This window comes from Anopheles bellator, chromosome 2 (genome assembly GCF_943735745.2).
Source record: "Anopheles bellator chromosome 2, idAnoBellAS_SP24_06.2, whole genome shotgun sequence".
Lineage (NCBI taxonomy): Eukaryota > Metazoa > Arthropoda > Insecta > Diptera > Culicidae > Anopheles > Anopheles bellator.
Window position 1 is genome coordinate 10,733,820 of NC_071286.1, and position 20,334 is coordinate 10,754,153.

At 46.1% G+C, this 20,334-nt stretch overlaps 1 protein-coding gene across 3 annotated transcripts; it reads right to left on the reverse strand.

Moving 5' to 3' along the window:
* Positions 1-1,577: 1,577 nt before the first annotated feature.
* Positions 1,578-20,294, reverse strand: LOC131212185 (dynein light chain 1, cytoplasmic). Of its 3 annotated transcripts, XM_058205949.1 has the most exons (4): positions 20,200-20,294; positions 19,178-19,361; positions 15,666-15,831; positions 1,578-2,653 (listed from the first exon to the last, which is right to left on the reverse strand). In XM_058205949.1, the coding sequence occupies exons 2-4, from the start codon at positions 19,231-19,233 to the stop codon at positions 2,492-2,494; spliced, it is 384 nt and encodes a 127-aa protein (XP_058061932.1). In that variant the 5' UTR covers positions 19,234-19,361; positions 20,200-20,294; the 3' UTR covers positions 1,578-2,491. The 3 variants fall into 3 exon arrangements, with proteins under 3 accessions (XP_058061932.1, XP_058061933.1, XP_058061934.1); XM_058205950.1 differs by lacking the exon at positions 19,178-19,361 and having other exon boundaries at positions 20,200-20,277; XM_058205951.1 differs by lacking the exons at positions 19,178-19,361; positions 20,200-20,294 and adding an exon at positions 18,760-18,885.
* Between the last annotated feature and the right edge of the window lie 40 nt (positions 20,295-20,334).

Sequence of the window (20,334 nt, forward strand, 5' to 3'; positions counted from 1 at the left end):
AACATATTTCTGCTGAGGTAAAAGAGATGAACACCGATACAAGAATGATGACGACGACGACGACGACGACGATTTTGGTTAACGGCGAGAACGATGATGATGATCAGGCTCCACCACGGGGACCGTGAATGTTTTTATGGCCCCCACGAACCGGATGATTGCATGATTTACTGGACGTGAGCCTTCTTTTTGTGTTCCTTAATGTTTTGCTCTCAATAGAATGTGAATCTAAAAACCCTATATTCCGCGTGTTGTCCTGATTCGTTCTTCCACATTCTTGTCATGCTTTTTCCGTCCGTCCAGCTTCAAGTGCTCCTCTGTGATGGATTTTCTGCTGTTCACCTTTCGCCCCACTATACTATACAGTAAAGCATCATGCTTCAGAGCTCTGTTGTGTACTTTCTTTTATGGTTCGAGTGAAATTCTTTATTTATACTCCTCGTCTTCTTCCGTCAGAGTTCGCGCTGACGACGGTACTATATGAAAACAATCAAACAAAAATGCTAATAATCGCTAAACGTATGGTTAATTCTAATGATCAGCGCAGTTAGAACTAAGTTCGGCGGTGTTATAAACAAATGTAACCGTTCTTCGTACACGACGTTCGAGGACTACGGCTCCACCCAAACCCCGGAAAAGCTTCCTCGCGTCTTCCGGAAACAAAACACGTCTCTTCTGCGATACGCAGATATCTTCAAGAGCGAGCGTATTAGGAGAGAGGGAAAAAAAGAAAAAGCATGAGAGGAAACCCGAAAACATATGCCGCCACCGGCAATTACACTTTGAAAGACCTGTCCGCCACAACACAGCACTACTACTATCGCTCGAGAAGTGGAAGGCTTCAAATTATATTGGAACGATAACTGAAAGCTTTCTGTCTACGTGTCCTGTGATCACGATCATCTTTCTCTGGCATGCGCGATTGGGGCGTGTTGCACTTAAGTGTGTAACGGGCTGAAGTGTGAAGTGTGTTGTTGTTTGATACTGGGACCGTCTCATGGGATGAGCAGCACCGTCTCATTGCGTGGCCGAGGTCTTGTTGAAATTGTGCATTCTGCTAGTCTCTCTCTCACTAAAAGTGTCTCGGTATTGTTGTGTTTTTTTGTATATGTCACACTCAAAGTCGCACACATAAACATACACACATACACACACCCGTCTCGTGTGCATGATGGTGTGCGCGTTTTGATATTCCACGTGTGTGCGCGCGCAGTGATTTCTACAAAAATCAATCGCCCACATTATGGTCACTGGCTATGAAGGCGTTTGCGTTGTGTTCCTCCTCGTCCTGCATTCACCGATCAATCCCTCATTTCTACTCTCGAGGCGCTCGCGCAAACATTCCTCGTGTAAGCCTCTTACGATGAGAGAGCGAGTGGCGCATGTTACGGATGACGCCGCGCAGACACGTAAACTTGCCGATCTCCTGTGCTCTGTATGCTTTGCGTTATGGACTGTCTTCTACTGCTGCTGTTGCTACTAACTCACTGCGCGCGCGGTTGGTCCAGCAGGCGCAGCACCGGGGTTGTCCGGTTTGCTTAAAATAGTAGTGCAGTCACCTAAAACACGCTCTCGCCTGTACCATACACTGCATACTCCACCGAATGATTGTATTTTTTAATGTTTATTCGTTTGTTTTGGATTTCTTGTTTTTTTTGTTTCTGTTTTCTGCGTTTTTCAGGACTTCAACATCTCCTCCCTACATTCCTGTTTTCCTTGTATCACGGCGTAGTACAATTTAGTAATGCAAATGGCTTCTTTTTTGTGTGTTTTCAAACGGGTTCATAAACGTAGCTTTGCTGCTGCTGCTGCTGCTGGGTGAAATTGGCTGCAGATGATAATGGCCGTTTGCGCGTATTTAGCGGCCAGCACCAGGTCTTTTCCTCCCTCGACATTGTCTCTTCTTGTACATTTGCGCGCTCGCTTCTTATGCGTTGCTGCGTAGCTCTTCTCGGGCGGACTTACAACAACTCAGCTATCTCTCGAATTCAGCTCGCTTGAGTCAGAGATGATGTTTTGCATGCGACTAGTACAATTGTCTTCTTCCAGTGTATCATCATCATATAATTCATAGTAAATATATAGAATGTTAATTTTTCTCTCCGGTACCGGGTCTATGTTTGTTGTTGCTCGTCCTCTTCTATTTTCCGTTGCGAACCGGACGTGTAGTCCGCGCCAAGACGGCCTTTCGTCGTTTACGTCTTCCTTCCAGCGTCGGAGTCAACTCAAGCCGCTGTAAATCTCTTCACATCACCTTCCTTCTCGTTCTTTTCTCTCGTCTTACGTTTCTATCTCATCTTTCTCTCCCTCCCACTCTCTTTCTCTCTCTCTTTGTCTCTTCTTACGTAAGCATCGATACAGCTACAATTTTGTTCGCGCTCTACACGACTTCCACGCAAGCTTTCCACGTTCCTCTCCATAAGACCCCTTTTCCTGTTCCGGCCGCGGCACCTCTTCTTAACGCATATCGAGTACTAGGCTAATGGTCGATTTAACCGCTCTTAAATAATAGGATGGCAACCTGACCGAGATAGAAGTAGATGAAGTGGCGTGTTTCGTGCGTCACATACGACCCAAAGTTTCGACCGACGATACAGTGCCAGGTGGGGTTGTACTTCTTGTCGAACTCTTTCTTTATGTAGGCAGCAATATCCTAAAACGAGAACAAGCAAATCAAACCATATTAAATAAGCGCGAATCCGTAGCAAGGCTAGCCTTTAGAGAAGTCCGAGAGCAACATATAAGGAAGAGCCACACCACTATGACTACAATGTCAATAGTGTGTGTAGTACAGAATTACACCGGGCAAAGGCGAGGAATCCATTCACGTTTTGCTGTAGGTGAATTGGTGATTGCTGCTTTCCATTTTCACCTTTCTTCCTTATCTTCTAATAGCGCCCAACAAGCATGTCGTCGTGACGCGCACAATATGCGTGATTACGCCGGTGTCCCCGCCGCGTTTTTGCTCTCTCTCTCTCTTACACACGTTAAAAACTGAATTCTTCGTACCTCAAAAAACCAAAATATGCAAATGCGCATAATTTGATCCTAAACAAAACACTTCGAAACAAGCGAGAGACTGAAGCAATCTTTTGAACTATTTTCCTTCCGTTAAAATGCACCACTTGGCAGCGGGCGGAGACTAAGGGTCTAAAAGTTCCCATTCTTTTCCCTTGGCGAGAAAACTTTGTCCATCGAAGTAAGTGCGCGCCGCAGTCATAGTCAAGTCACGGCAAATGGCGAGACGCAATCACGATGAAAGTTGCTATTCTATTGCCATTCTTATCGCTTCAGTGGAAAAAGTCGGTATAAGGAAGTTGCTCACTCAGGTCACAGAGCGACTGACTATCGGTGATAATATTTTTTAATTAAATTCTTAACAGTAAGATTGTTAAATTTAAACACAAAGTAAGGCTCAAAAATCATATAGTCAGTTACAATACTCTACACTAAAAGGTAGAGAAAACTTGTTACACACCGATAACAACACAATGAAATGTTTTAAAAGAAGGGAAACTTTTTCTCATCTCCACCATTGGGTGAAACAAAAGTTTCTGATGATATTTGTTAAGTTCTGTAGCGTTGTCCCCAGTAGTGGTCCAAAACTCAACTTTATCACCGAACCGCGACAGAGGTCGGACCGGTTGTAAAACATGAGCTGATGATTGGTGACTGTGTTAAAATGGACCGTGAACACGTCTCTGTTTCTACGTCTACCGCAGCGTACGATACTCTGTGTGCATGCGAAATAGACTGACCGAACCACCCTGACCGTGTGTGTGTATATGTGTGTCTATTTTGCAACTGCTGCCGATGGTAATCGTTTTTCCTCGGCTCAAAAGAATACCCCCAGCATAGGGGGGATGCGGCACCATCTCCAGCTAGTGATTGAATGAAAGGTGTACGGCGTATGAACGGAAGATCACCGTGTGGGATGCCGTGCCATCATGGCTCCACAGAAAGGATGCACGATCTCCTACGATCTCCCTTATCATCGTCGTACCGGTGGCAAACGGGATGAGCAAAACTAGAGCATTGCAATAGCAGTATAGCAGCGGAAAAAAACGAGTGGAACACTATTGAAGGAAGGGCTTGGTTGTCCATGAAAAGCAAACATAATCACCACACACAGCAGCCAGCCCATCACACTTCTCTTTCTCCCGGTGGAACTTGAACAATCTCGGTGTAAAAAAATCACCGGGTGCATCCAGTCGGGCACAGTGTGGGCCTTGTTTGTTTGTCTGTTCAAGGATCAACATATGACCCGGACTCGGCCACAGTCCGCGCCATGAAAAGAGTGAGAGAAAGAGTAAAAAAGCATGTCGCACAAAGAGCATGTCATCACACATAGCATGACCCGCACCGCCCCGTCACTTCGTGGAGCACGGGTTGGTCCTCTGTTTGTCACGCAAATAACCAGAGAACGACACAATCAGCGCACACCCGGTGAAGAGTGCCCGTCTGTGTCTGCACAGCAACTTAAGCCGTCCGCCAGATACACCAGATGATGCTGCATCTCCAACGCCGCGATGCTGCGCTGTTCACAACAGTAGTGGCTCGTCTCTTCAACTATGCAAAAGCAAGAACAGCAATCAAAAGAACCGGCCCGGCCCAGCACAAAGGTCAGCGACGAAACATGCAACGAAAATTAGCTCAATCAGGACGACGATGGATGACGAACGGGGAGCTGAGTCTGCTATAAGCCCACAACAACAAACGAACAGCGTAATGCAAACGTGCATTTATGACCCCACTAAGGATAACTTCCGTGTGTTCAGTGTAGCCTTCCACTGCTTGCTGGGGCTGTGAGCCACACCAAACTTTAAATAGCGAGAGTTTTACCCGAAACCAAAAATCAAACCCAACAACCATCCAGTATCAGTTTGCTGGAATCTTTCGAATCCGGGACGGCGGCCGTAACTTACTTCGATTGGATGCAAGATAATTGGAGCGCCACGTTGCATCGGTGCGCCATGGCCTTGACAGACTACTCTTCGCCGCAATGTTCTGAAGTTGGTGGAGTTCCTGGCAGCGGAAACGCGGATATCTAGAATAGGCTTCGTCTGGTCTGGTTGCCGGAATAGTACGCGCCCACAGAAGTGGCACATGCCAGCCAAGCCCCCCTCGGCGCGCTCATCAGCATGCTGTCATGACAAACTACCATTAGAGCCGCACAGTAGAACTTACCCAGCCAACGAACACAGGGTACCACCAGCCGGCAGATTCTAGGAACATCGGCCCTGGCTTACCGACCGGTGGCTTCCCTTCCGGGCGAAACCGCGAACTGGAACACTTTTACGCCACCCCGCAACAACCAACGATGGAAAAATGGGATCGATTGTCGCCCTGTACCGACGGTAATCAAGTAGAGCAGGTAGTGGGGAACCCTCTAAAATGAGGCACCACCACCGAGTGACCGAAAAGGGGTCAACAACGAATGCCACCAACGGAATTCAGATCGGCGAGGGCGGCGTTCTCGGTCAGAAAGAAAATTGATGGTTCCCACACCCACTGAACCTGGGGGTTCATTTGCCCGGCCTCTAACAGGGAACGGGGTCACACAGCCCACAGACCCCAAATCCCAGACACCTTTAACGTTCCGCGGCGTGTGTGTAAAAGGAAAGACTTTGTGGCGAAGGTGTTAGAGTCACTCTTTTGGCAACCCACAGGCCACACTCTGCCAAAAGTTTGGGGAGACCCAACCCAATGCTATCCCCACCGCCGGTGAAGTTGGGTTCACAGACAATCAGATTGTTTAGAAAATGCTGTTGGCTGCGCATCTGTTATCGGAATTCCTACCACGAGCGCCGTACCAACGCCCACCCCAGAACTGTATTTTATAGAATCCCTCTACATTCTGGAAACCGATTGGAAAGGATCCCATAGCTCATCAAAAAGCACATATATTTGTGGACCTGTGCCGCTCGTTGCCGTTCGTTGCCTGGATTTTTGTTCCTGTGGTCCATCCGCTGCCGTTGGTGATAGGTTCGCGCAGAACAGGAAATTTATTTGTTTACTTCATACAAACAGCAACAAACACAAGTAAAGTTCATTCCATGGTGTGCAAGCGTAGTGCCTGGAGTGCGGATGCACGAACTCCCCGGTAAGCGGCGAATCGCCAAAAAGGTAGTTAAAACTTTATCGATCGATTACGAGTTTTATTTTGCAGACCGATATGGAAGCAACGCCATCCACAGCTCAGCCTTTGTTAGTGCGCCGGTGGTCTCACTGTTGCGGAAAGACGACGAAGGCAATGGGCTATTGCATCGCGCCAGATCCTCCTGTTTCTGCATCAGTATTCATGGGTGCGGTGTGGTGGAATTCAAAGGCGAACGTTCATGAAGTGAAAATGAGACCCCAGGTGAAGATAATTTACCAGCACATTAGCGCCAACCGGGAGACGTGCCACCAGCTGGGGCGCGTCTCGATCCTGGCCAGACTGTAAGAACTCTTCCACTCACTTTTCGCGAGCCGGAAGGTGGAGTGGGCGATGGAGCGCCAGCCAAATATTATTACCGCAATAACGCGCTGTTCGATAACAGATTCGTACAATGTTTGTCGAAAATGTCCTTGGCCCTTCAGACTAAGATTGTACAAAACCAGAGGACCCATTTTATTTTATGGCTTGAAAAATCGATAGATTTAAACCACAACACGGTTGCAGCAGCAAACAATGCGGTCGCCAGTTTGCTCGCGTGATCCAAACACAAACCTTACTTTTGGGCCATAGTAATGCTCTTTTGCTTGCGCCAACTAACGCCCGAAACGGGTTGTGGCATAAAATAGTCATCAAAAACTCTGTTACCAACTGCTGAACTTCATAAATCGCTGAACGATGGGACCAATTGCCCTCCCCGGTGAAGGAATTGATGGCGCACCGTTTGCTCCCTCTTTGTCACTCTCCTTATTCTTCCGCCTCGGATTTTACCGAGAATTTCTGCCTGCATACTTCGACACGGATTGTGGGAAAACTCAGGGGCGTTTCTTCACTTTTATAGACACCCGAAGGAACCCGATGTGGACCCAGCGAACCCACCAAAAACTACATGAAACCGGTTCGTTCTTGGAAAGGACGACCTGGTGCACCGACGGATATGACGGAGATGCTCTCTGCAGCCTTAATATAAACGGGATTTATTATTCCACTTTCTATCTGAACACAGCGACGGTAACTTTTGCCAGATTCGGCATCGCAATCCGCAATCCGGAATAGACTACGCCGAACGCAAATTTTCAAGTGAATAATATTTAATGTCAAGAATGGGTATTAGTTTTCACCGGGGCGATGAAAGAAAAAGGATAATACTCCCTCCAACTTTGAAGAAAATACTGGCACGCGAGAGACCCTGGATGTTATTGGAAATTGTAAAGTCCCAAAACGTCCGTGATCGGTCGGCATGAAAAAATGATGCTGATTCTTCCATCAACATTACAACAGAGATGCCCACCACACCTACCTAAATCAATGTTAGACATTAAAGCGAAAAGCTACGAAGACGCTGCTGAAATAAGCTCGAACGCAAGAAGGGCTCTCACAGGACAAGCATCAAGTTGTCGCACGTACCAAAATTGAGGCCATGTACCGAGAGTTGAATTCTATCTTCTCTCACTCCCAATCTTTCCCTCTGTGTCTTCATAGCTGTCTCTCTCTTTTTTGCACTTTTCTCTAGAGAGAATTTGCACAATGCTCACTTATGATCCACGCACATCCATCCCGATCATCATTACCGGGGAGCTGGCAGCCCAAACTGTACCAAACCGCCAGCCGGCCCAAAAACCTACGGCAATACATGTTCCGGTGAGGGAAGCACCGCCAACCAAACGGGCAACGGGATGAGAAAATACCACCGCAATCGGGGTCTGGTGGTGGCTACTGAAACGACTGGCTCTTCCGTTTCCATCATCCGGTGAGGGAGCTCATCTTTTGCTCGTCGGCCTCACTCCGACCGCTGGGTATGATGATGCTGGCTGACTGGTGTTCTTGAGACTAATTTTAGCAACGACACGATAAAAGGGAAAATTCCAGCAAATTGCTTTGGACGCAGCGCGCTACGACTTCGGTGGTCGGTCCGCCATAGAGTCGAGCCGCACTGACCACCCACCGCCGATGGGCGAGCAGTAGGTGGTAACGCGTAGACCGAGGGTGGCGGGCAACATTCTCTTTAACGGCTGTTGAACGAAAATACATTTTCCAATGCACAGCATACGTGTTTTAAAAATTATATACTAGATATCGTTTGGCCCCGTTTCCGGTACAACCACCAGTGACGCTGAATGTGAGTGGAAAAGTTCTATTACGTCAACTTAGGTATTTTCACGTCATCTAGCGCGTCTCGAGCGCGGTCTCTCTCTCTCTCTCTGTTTGTTGGTCGAAGGATTTGTTCATCGTTCCCCGCCGGACGCTTTGCGGAAGAAGTAATTCCATTAGGAGGGATATAAATCAATCAATATCCAACAAGAGAACGTCGCCGGTGGTGCTCCTTTCACCAAGGGAAGATTTGCCGGGTTTTTGGAAAAAAGCGCACCGTTGTTCCCCCCGTTTGACAGTGAGATGGTCAAGGTTCCATTCGAGTAAAAGTGTGGTGTACCAATAGGTTTTGGCGTGTCCCTTGTACAAATTTGACGTTCGGTTCCCAATGGTGCGCCCAACGAAAAACAAGAAGCGCATCCTGATATCACCCAACATCAACCTGTTATCTACAAACTGAAAACAACGGAGAATGATAATCGTGTTTCTTACGAAAAAAATTTATAGGAGAAAAACAACCGTCCAAATGCTGGGTTCAACAAGCCTGAAGATCAGCAGGAAATGTTTTCTTTGTACGATCGTTTACCTTTGCGAAAGCCCAAGCAGCCACCAACAGCTGCCAGGTGGTATCACAGCAGCAACCTAGCACAGTTGTGAAAAGTTAAGCAAGCCATAAATCAACCCTTTTTATCACAATTTATTATGAGAGGCTCAAACGCCAAGCGGATGCCTTGTGGTCGCGTCTCACAGCATAAGTCGCGTTACGTATAGAGGGATGCATATGTTTTAATTCTACAAATGGAAGCACAATACTGTTCAATTCCCGGTGACGTCAATAAGTTTGTCTTTAGAACTGATTACCAGAGCAGGTTGTTAAAAACACTTGCGGTTATCTCGGATTTTTTTCGCAAAACATCGAATACAATTCAGGCTACACCGGTGCGTGGCACAGGATCATCATTCTCGTATCATCCGTGCCACCTGTGGACGACGACGAACGAGACTCGTGTCTCTTTGTAGGTCATACCGCCGCACAGGTAAATGTGTTTCAACACTTCGTTCGTTGCTCTTGGGAAATTCGCTCACACATCAAAGGGTTTTGGAGCACCGAACCAAAAGTAGTAGCGATGGGGCGACGTCATATGCGAGAAGAAATGGAACAAACACACTCTTAACGATACTCCATCGTTCCATCATTCACAGCAACGTCACTTCAACGCCAATGCTTAAAAGCATCGGCCATTGAAAAATTTCATCCTATACTTCTTCAAACGCAAATATAATGTTAATCCCATATGTTGGTTTGCCGTTTGTTTGTATAATTTGTAATCATCTGTACCGGTTATGTTGTACCATTATGTAACAAGTAATTCTAATTCTTCTACCAGTAATTCTTCTACCGATCACTCTTGGAAGAACCATAAACGCCTAATTTCTACCGTTGAATGCCTCCTCTCTTGTTACAAATTCAAACAATGATACTATATGTCTCGCTTTTTTAATATATACTATCACACTCTAACTACTGCAGGACCAGATCAATACTGCAACAAAACCGGAGAAAGTCAGTGATAAGTGAGTTTTAGATTTTTGTTCGCCACCGGAAGGCGTGACGTCATTTTCAGGATGCCTATATCTAGGACGCGCACACAACAACGGAAAATTTGAAGACATGCGAGCAAAGGACATGACGCAAAATGCGCGCGATCATTTCAGGCTGCTCATGCTCTTCAGTCGGTCCGTCCCCTGCCGTTTGTTGTACACCTTGCACAGATGGTAATTGGTGAAAATCGGAACCGCGACTTCAAACACGACCAAAAGCCACCCCCGTACCACCGGTGCCGCGTGTTCTGACCTAACACAAGCCGTGGTCGAGCTCCTGTAGCACCACCCCGAACCCACCTGGCAGGTTTAACTGGGGCAAATTTAATTTCCCCAATAAAACTCGACGCGGCCGCAGTAGCAGTAGTAGCGGTGGCAAATCCGGAGCGGGTGCTTGAAAATGGAACGGAAAATGTGAACGCGCCCAAACGAAGCATTGTCCCGCAGCAGTCAGCAGTAGACAAAACGTGTGTGTATGTGTATGGATGAATGGGTGGCAAGGGTTTTATCGGTGATGCTACGCCCTTTTCTCGCCGTTCCAGAATAAGGACACCTTGGGCAAGTTATCGGTGAAAGGTTGGGTGATGGTTGAATGATGCAGATGACACAGTCACAGTATTCCTGATTCAAAAGGCTACACATCAGGGGTTAGATGATCGGTTTCTGGATCACTCAACGCCAATTTGTACCGCACAAAAGTAAATGCGTTTCGATTCATGAAGTGGTAGGATTGATGTGTGTGATGGTCGGAAGCTACTAAACGGATCCGACCCTAAGCTTGGCCCGGTGCAATAACCCGGCCTCTTGAAAATGGAAAAGTAATAATACCGCATGAAAGTGACTTGCAAAAACTTGGAAATAATCAACCTGTTGCCGCTGGTCCAAATGAAACTAAAACGTGTTGTGAATTAAAGTCGTTTCTTTGTGAATACTATACAGAAGTTGTGTCGCAGAATTGTATCGACATTTTGGGTCCTAATTATTTCAAAACAAACGTGATCATTCTAGAAATCCTCTTCGCCGATATTTCACTTAAACGCCTTCGCCTAGAACCAAAGACGAACCGGGAACCGGGACGAACTAAAAGAAATCATAAAGTTACCATTCAGATGACTAAAAATAATATATCTTACAGGGAAACACCAGATAAGCTTCTACTTCAGTGATAAGATGATTACGGTGTTATTATGCAACCTTTTTAAAAGTGTAGATCAACCGATGTTTTGCAAAAACCCTGTTGATAGTTTAAACCGCGGAAGTTACGAAGCGAAAATGCCAACAAATATCCATCCGAAAGGAAGTGCTGTGCGTGAATCGAACATGGAAGCTACGTATTAACTTCAACCCCCATTAGCTATCAAGAAACGTGATCATTGACATTTTCACCCAAAATTCTAAGCTGACGACGACGATGAAGCACATCATTCTGGATTGACCAAGTTTAGCAAACAAACCCTATTATTAAACAAGTTCAAAGATCAGATTATCTGTCTGATGTCCTTAAGTTGTTAAAAAACTTTTGAAAAGTATGTTAAGTTAACGCATCACGTTCTAGTTTCAGTACTTTCGCCATAACCTTCGGATCTACCTTAAGTATGGCTATAAAATCATACACCCGACCAAATTTGTTCGTGATCCTCTGTGTGACCTGTTTAGAGTCGTTTACACTTTCCTTTTCGTGAAGAACGAGTCCCGCGGATTCAGTTTTCCTTCAGAAGTCAAATAGCCGCCGCCTTGCTAGTTGTTTTTTAATGCACAAACTCGGTGCACCATCGGTCGGTCATATACCGTATTCCGGTTCCACTCTAAATTCCCCGTTTGTATTCGAACATACACTCATTTGCTCAGCTCGCCCAGATAGGGTGGAACACCCTGCAGCGAAATAAAAAAGAGGACACTAACCTACATAACCCGCCCACCACCTCCTTCAACCAGCAATAACAAATGAGTTCTCTCGTGCTGCTGCTCTGCCCTTCACGTTGATCCACATTAAGGTACAAATCGACCCAGCCGACGTCAGTAAAAGCAATGTTCTGGATACTTTTTCCTAGGGGCGAAACCCACGAAACCCAACATCACAATTGTACTCTGTAAATACCACCCGGGTTTCACTGTTCAGTTGACATATAGTTACACGCCTGAACCTACGACTCGTCCGAGAAACCATATCCCGTACACGTGCCACGAGCCACATCCGCTTCACCGATGCGCCGGGACGATCCAGACGAAATCTAACGCTCATAACGGTACATCGGCGACCCACCAACCTGTTCCCACGATAGCAGTGCAGCAGTCAACGGCTAATTCGCTGCATCGACAATTATTTACCATAGGCAAACAGCGGCAAAAACAGACCAGGCCCTCCCAATAGGTCAGCTTGATAAGGTAGAAGTAAGAAATCATTCTAAGCCAGGTAAAAAGTAAGAAATAAAGTCAGTTCTATACTTGGACTCATAATTATATATCAACGACCCGGGCAGGCCTGTGACGAAACAACGGGAGAAAGAAAGCCGATGGATACTAAAAACCACATCTAAATATGCAGTTGGTTTTTCAGGTCCCGAATACCACTTTATTTCGCTTGGAAAAGGATGGCGGCCGTACATATAATGTTTCACGGTCGGACCGCTTATCAGCAGCAGTATGTGCGCACGAGATCAACTGTGGCGTGTATCGATTTTTATTTTGTATCGCGAAAGGAACGACACAAGAAGAGAGCATACCCTTTTGTTCTTTCCAATGTCACTCACTGTTCTAAGATGAGGCCATCATCAATTTAAACAAATCGAGAGTAATCAAATTCTTGAAGTAAATAATAATGTTTATGAAAGTCGTTCAAAATAGAGCACGACGAATATAATGAAACACACGTTCTATGAACTATGTGCTACCGGCGGCAACCAACGTAATCAAAATGTCTGCGTTTTAAAGATCAACCTACGGGAAGTGCAATAGTGAGAGAGTATGTAGGAAGGAGCCTCCACGTCCGGATCCAAAAACACCCATGTTGTTCTCGACCATGGCGTAGTACGGCGTCGCACGCTGCAGTATATTGATTTTCTGTGTTTATTTATAAAGCCTAGCATTCAACGTATCCATTTGAAGCGTCATTTGTCCATGGAAATGACGAAAAGACAAAGAGGGATCCATCCTAAATCCACCCAGGAAACTGTTAACTAGGAACAAAACTAGATCTAAGGACAAGAGTTCAACCGTGTCATATCAATCCACTGAAATATAAGGGAGAAACATAGTCAGGCATTCATCGGGTTGCGCTTTAAACCGCATTTCACGAAACGTCACAGTTATAAACGTATAGCGTCTGGCATATATTAAGTTGGGGAAAAAGGAATCGACGTTTTCCGCGATAGATGCCTTCAGTGATCGATATCTCGTGAAGTTTCGATCGTACAGTTTTAAGTTTGGGCTCGTTTTAAAGCTGATACTTTACACTTCAAAAATGCTTTCAATGTTCATCGTTTGTTCTATTCGTTTGTGAGTTACAGGGTGTTAGCAATGGAGGTCAAAGAAGAGAAAATTACATCATTGTGTCCAAACATCATTTGTGTCCAAAAAAGGCGAAAATTCAAGCTAGAGCACTGAAATTGTGCATGGTGTTTGTGGTTCCGATACGCTAACCGCTAGTAATGTATAATTTTGGTTTCGTTGACCCTTTTTGGTTATTTTCGATGTTTTAAGTTGCACTTCGCATAGCAGCTTAACCAGTGGCTAAACCAGGAAAAACGGCTAAGAAGGCTCTACTGGGTATATGGTGGGAGTTGGGGAATCGTTTATTTTGAGTTACTTTCGTATGGCTAAAAACTAAATTCAGTTCTCTACTGTCAAGAATTGGACCGTTCAAAGCTAGTAATTGACCAGAAACGACCAGAATCGGTCAACGAAAGAGCTTTTGTGTTCCATCTGAACAACGAAATGTTATGCACGTCTTTACTGACTCGCCAGAGAGTCCATTAGAGCTTGGCAGGGAAGTTTTAATGCATCCAACGTATAGTCCGGACCTTACACTTAACGATTGACACCTTTTCCATGCATTACAACATTTCCTGAGTGATGAAAAACTAAGATCAAAAAAGGATTGTGAAAATGGATTGCTCGAGTTTTTCGCCAATAACGACCAAGCCTTCTACAAGAGATTCATTATAAAAGTACTTTTGAAAAGGCAACAAAAATTGTTCAACAAAATGGTGCATATTTGATGCAAATCGGTCCACGAAAAGCATCTTAAATAAAGTTTTGAAGTACACGCAAAAAACGTCGATTACTTTTTCCCCAACCTGATATTAGAAATTACGATCCAATTTCTGGCCGTGTTTGTAACCCTAACCTTCATAACCCTGATTGCTGTGACACGCTTCGGTTGCAGCAGTTGACCAAGGACGCGCTACGCACAAGTGACCGCATAAATTATGCTAGATTGTACCCTTCCTCCCGCTTGCGCACTGACAAGTAAACCTTTTTCTTGCACTCTACACCAAGATCAGCGAAATTCTCGTTGCACTTACCACCGAGAACCATTTTGTTATATCGGTTATAAAAACGGCTTGAGCTCAAGTACCCTCCCCTGTCCGTGGTGAGGTGACTCGCGCGCGAATAGAAGAGAGTGAAACTGCAAGATTTTGGCCAATGGGCCGTTTGTATGTTTGTGTGTGTGCGTTTGCTAAAAATAGGTTTAATTTATTGCAAGCGCATCATCCGCGCTTTTTCGCGACGGACCAAACCCAACCCGGCGGGCGGGCGGGCAGGCGACAGTGAATGAATGCAATAGCGAAACTCCGCATAATGTCATCATCAGCACACGACACGATGCGGAGGAGGAACTAACTTTTCGCACCATACGACGTGTTCCGAAACTTTACAGTCCCTTCGCAAGCAGAAGGACAGTTTTGTTGAACGTGATCGTTAAGCAAAACGGCTGGTTTGTGAGCCAATCTCTTGGAGGGAAATAAAAACATCGGCTTACCGCAACACGCGTACGTTTGTTGCCGTCTCGCCGTTTGTTTTCGGGACATGAATCGCGGTCACAAATCCAACCGATTGGGAGCGGATCTTTGGGCCAATGGTGTGGCCGTAACCGAACCACGTTTTCGTAGCGGCCAAACTTTGCGGATTGCTCCCATGTCTGTCGTCTCGTCCTCTGTCTGTCGGAAGACAGGATAGTCGGAGAATCTTGCAATTTTGAACACGTTTGGGAAGTTACGACCGGACCAACACGACTGTTGCCAACCCATCGTCACCTATCATAGGTACCACTTAAGGGTGAAAATGGAGTTATGAGCATATCTGCACGTGATTCACATCTAATTACGAAACGCGGGTCCCTCTGCACCGGTCCGGGGACGGTTGGTTGGTTGCGGTGTACTGAAGAACCACTTCATGGCGGGCAGGGCATAGGGGTGGTGATGTTGAAGTGCATCCATCAAACGATTGAACACACGTTTGAAACTTGTTCTCCAGAGGTTTTGCTCTTCTCCATCGCAGAAGAAGCACGTTCAAAGGATCACTCTAGCCTCCACTCACTGGGATCCCCTGCCGGGGTTCACCAACGACGACCACGACGACACCCGGAGGTCTAACAACATTATCCTTGGCTAGTTAGTCCAGCACAGTAGCTGGAACGGTATCATCTCAGTAGCCGCCAACGACGAAACCTGTCCTTGGCTTACTTGGCAGGCATACTTTGTCGCCTGGCTGTCGCCCCGTTCGGCTCGATGCCTTCGGCAGAGTAGCGTTAAGGGGACCTCTAAAGGGGCGAGGTTACCTCTCGACCACCACACTACACCCTACATTCACGTACCTTTTCAATATTGTATTTTTCCAGTGCCTGCGTCGCACAGTCCACCGCGTCCTGCTGCATTTCTTCGCCCATATCGGCATTCTTGATCACTGCCTTGCGGTCACTCATTTTTCTAGCGCTATTTGATTTTCTGTTGCTGGATGGCGACGAAGGAGATGATGACGACCTGTGTCCGGAGCGGGAGCGACATACGGAGCAAAACAGAAAAGATCAGAAGACGATTATAAACATGATTCAATTTTTCAAGTTCACCGCTGCGCAACACAAAAAGCTAAATGATTTAAAATGATTCATTTCGTGACTCTTTTACCACTTGAAACCCGGAGACGAGAGTACGAAGCTTGTTACTGCGCGACTTGCAGTGGAGACTTGGCAGATTGATGCAAACGGTTGCTTCTTTGGTTGCTTTGTGAGATAATTATCATTCAAACAGCACTCTGTAATTGAAACGGAGCAATTGCTTTCACAGCAAGCTGGGAGAAAAATTTGCCATTTTACCAAAGCAGAAACCGGGGCGTTCTCCTTTCACTGCGCGTTATGAACGAAACACAGGAAATCGGTGGAAAACCTTTCACTCTCTCACGCAGCACAATTTTCCTTACGCTTCTTGTTCGGTACGCGTGATGAGCGGCAGCGGTCGACTCCTGACCTGATTGGAAATGTCTAGAATACTTTCGTACAATCTGCGGAAACTCGCGCAAAGATTACTGCGATGTGACAGAACTTTCGTGATTTTTTGACGTTCGAAATTTCATTTTCGAATATTTCCGAACATCTCTCTCACAGTGTTAACAGATAATGTTTTTTGTTACTTTTCCTGTATTCTGCCACATTTTTACACAAAAACCTATATTCTTCATCACTATACGCTCGTCAAATTAAATATTGATTGCGCTTTGCGCTCGAAAGACTTATTCAGCCCTGTACCTTCATAGCTTCAAAAACCCGTTGGTGCAAATGGTGTGAAAATGATAATTGAGCGATTTATATACCAGCGAGATCGCGTGACGTCCGTCGTGTCTTATTTCGGTAAAAGCACGCGACAGGAGACATTCCGCCATGTCCTGTGACACACCCGAGGTGAAACGGTGGTGAAAATATCGTTCAATGTTACCATCCCCACATCATTGTTTGAATTTGAGCATCACAACGATTGAAAAGAGAGTGGCGGCCTCTTTGGGAAGAAACCCGGCGGGAATCGACCCACCCAATATTTCATGGTGAAGCGTGTGCTCCCTCCGTTCAACCTAGCTTGGCCGGGTCAGCCAAAAAGGTGTTCGACACCACCGTGATGACCTAATGACGACGGTATCGGCACTAGATCCAAGGGCTGCTCTATGCCCACGCCACATAACGAGGCGCAGGTTTCGGAGTATGTGACCTTGAATGCTGACTAACGGAACTCCACATTGCTGAAAGCCACCTAATTTTGGTATGCTCTCGGTAAACGTTTTGAGTTGCTCTTTTCTCCGCAGGCATCCTGCTCTATCCTGCATTGGTTCACTCTCTCTCTGTCTCTCTGTGACTCTCGTTTTAAGTGAATCTCGCAATCTAATGCCGTCTGTTGCATCCTCGAAACTTCATGAACTGTTCCGTCCTCATTCTAAACACTGTGCGTTTCCAATTTCAGCAACATGCAGCTTCATACATCTTATCGGGCACCTTCCACGAACCTGATCGCGCTTTCGATTGGCAGAAAATTCTTTCTTTTGTTCACTCGCTTTACCTTGAAGCAAGTGTGAAAGAAAAATTAAACAAAAAGGAAACACTTTGCCGTGACCTTAAATTGCTCTTAGGAACAGGAATAGAACAGGAGCACCCCAACCTTGTTCATATGGGGCATTTTTATGTCAGGCTTCGATTACTCTTTAGTTGGACAATTCTTCGGCCTTCGCTTGTTCTTCTCGTAATGGAGCACATGCACCATCACAAACCGTGTGGCGGGACACAGTACACGACGAAGAAAGTGGTATGCCCCTACGAGGCGCCTTGCGTTGCTAAACTAAGGCCTTGAACAGCCTTAGCTACTCCCCCTGACAGGAGACTGAAATGTGAAGTGCCGAAAAAGAAGGGGAATGCTCTTCTACATTTTTCCGCATCATAGTCCAACCTGAAACATCGGTTAAATGGAAGCGGAACCTTTGAACGAAGGTGACATGGGCACAAGGCGCCCCTTCAATGGGGAATTCCTCTACGGTTTAGGCATAGCAAATCGCCGATACCACACTGAACGCATTGTTCCACCGTACCTCCCGTACTTGGAGATGAATTACACGGAACGATCCTGCCGAAGAGTATCCTGACGCAGGTTTGCCAAGAAAAATCTGTCAAGCGACTCTCACTGACCCTCTGCTTCGCTCAATCTCGTTGGTCCTCTTCTATCTATCGCTCCCTCTTTCTCTCTCTCTTTCTTAAGCCCCTCACATTCGCTCTCACTGCTCGTCGCAAGCTTCTCCGCTAAACGCAATATCCGTTTGTTCGCCTTCCCAGAGGCTTCCGGCCACGGTCAGGGCAGCGAATCGCGGTGTGGCGACACAGGAAATTCCATCATTGCTAGCACATGGACACATTGGCCGGCCGTTGTGGCACAGCCCCTTCTCTGCACTCATCCTTTTCGAAGCGTGTGGGTCGACGGCGGAGTTTGCCACCATATACAGAACTCGATCACGTCTCAATGCCAATGCTCGTTATGCCGATTTTAAATGTAAGCCTTGTGTTCTCCATAAAATAAAATGTATAGTTCGTAACCCTCTGGGTGGTCCGTGGCAGGAAAAACTAGCGGAGAAATTGAACGCGTTTGCAAATACCACCGGTCAATGTGCTTTGAAATAACGAAACGAGGCAGATGCTGGTAGTTTCTGTAAAATGCAAGAGTCCATCGCCTATCAAATCCTCTGCCTTTGGGCCATTTGGCACTAAATTTCAAGCACCACACACGCACACACACTACTTTCGCAGCCCAATCCGATCCGCAGTGGTGTTCCTCCCGGCAAAATGCGTTTTTCCCAACGCGATTAGTCCGTTGTTTTGCAGGACTTTTGTCCACAGTGTCCGGCCACTGAATTAGTCGCAGGTTACAATTAAATTTGCTCACCGCCTGTTTTCAGCACCGGGGATAACTTTACACCGAGGATCGTTTCGATGGGCACGCTCGTCTCGAAGGCAAAACCTGAACTTTGCAACTCGTGCCGCTGATTTACTCGGACTAGCTGCAAAACGAACGGCCGCAAGCTCACACGAGCAGACAGGCAGGCAGTTTCTAGCAGGCGGTTTCTAGCACCCGAACAGTCGAAGTGCTCCGAACGCATTTCGCGCGGCTCTTCCGTTTGACAGCCAAATCTGGGCTAAGCTGGTCTAAATCGAAAAGTTCGATTCGGTTTCGGGAAGAATCGACGTTCGCTGGGTTTAAATTTTGCGGCGGTTATCGAAGGAAACTTATTTACATTTTACTCTACCCCGTATCTCATGTTCTACGTATGCAAAAAAGCGATAGAAAAAGAAATGGCATTTACCAACGAATCTTGATTTTTATGTGCTCCGAAAAGGTTGCTTTTACGGTATTGCTCATGAAGTCATAGTATAGGCTAGATTAAACGGTGAATGATTGTATAGTAGGGATGGATAGTACCGGTCAGGACGCAAGACTGTAGCTATTCAGTGTTCTGCATTGAACTTCCGATTCTGCATGCCAGGGACCTAGAAGAACAAAATGATTCCATGTGAACATATCTCGATGGCGTCATGGCTTGAAGAAAAACGTTCAAACAATAACAGCATAACGACCATTGTATCTGACCACCGCACTTTCTTGCTTCTAGCGACGAAAAGAGTTAAATGAGAAAACGCGACGATGCGGCACTAGCCAAATATATACCGCGTGTAAACGTGGAGAGTATAAATCACGAATCGCTTCCTCCATGCTAACCAACAAACGAACAAAATTTAACTGACACCTGCACGCACTCCCGCCGGAAGCGACAAGAAACTATTTGTGACAAGGGCAACCAATCAGAATTATAATATGCTTCCCGAAAAAAATCCGAAACCGCCGGGGACAGAGTTTGGCAGGGTATCGCGTGAATGGCACAGGGTAGGCGATAAAAAAGAACACGCAATCTAAGAAGGAGCCATTTCGCGTGGCCAACTTGCATTAGAATTGCTATCGACTATCGATAAACGGCACACGGCCCGCAATAAACCGCTTCGAAGGACACACTCGATTCGCCCTAATCTAATCTTTCTCCTTGTGTATAAACGACCAGTAGTGCTACGCACAAATCTGCGTTTCGCATAGCCTCCTCTCGTATTTCGCTCATCTCTAAATCTCTCATGGGTCTACGGAGTGTAAGAGCTTAAAGGAATCTCCAAGTAACACGCGTATTCGTGGCAATTCACACTAAAGATAGCCGTAAACTAAAGTTGCACCGCGTTGCTCAGAGCTTATAAACTTTGCACACATGTTAAAAACTAAGAATTTCCTCATTTTAAGTATACAAATGAATGTTTGCCAGCCCAAGCCAGCAAAGAATATTACCTCACTTGCCGTATGTGTTTCAATGCGAGTCTGCAGCGCACAAACTTTCCGTGCTATAGTCACAAACCAAGTGCTTACACTCCATTCAGGACGCGTCGGAAATGGCAAAGTGTACGTGCGGGGCCTTTTGAAGCA

Coding starts and splice junctions, on each gene's coding strand:
- LOC131212185 (XM_058205949.1), bottom strand. CDS start 19,233: ATGAGCAATACCGTAAAAGCAACCTTTTCGGAGCACATAAAAATCAAG. Junction 15,832..19,177: donor ATAAAAATCAAGATTCGTTG/GTAAATGCCATT, acceptor CTCCGGACACAG/GTCGTCATCATCTCCTTCGT. Junction 2,654..15,665: donor AAAAATACAATATTGAAAAG/GTACGTGAATGT, acceptor TTCTCGTTTTAG/GATATTGCTGCCTACATAAA.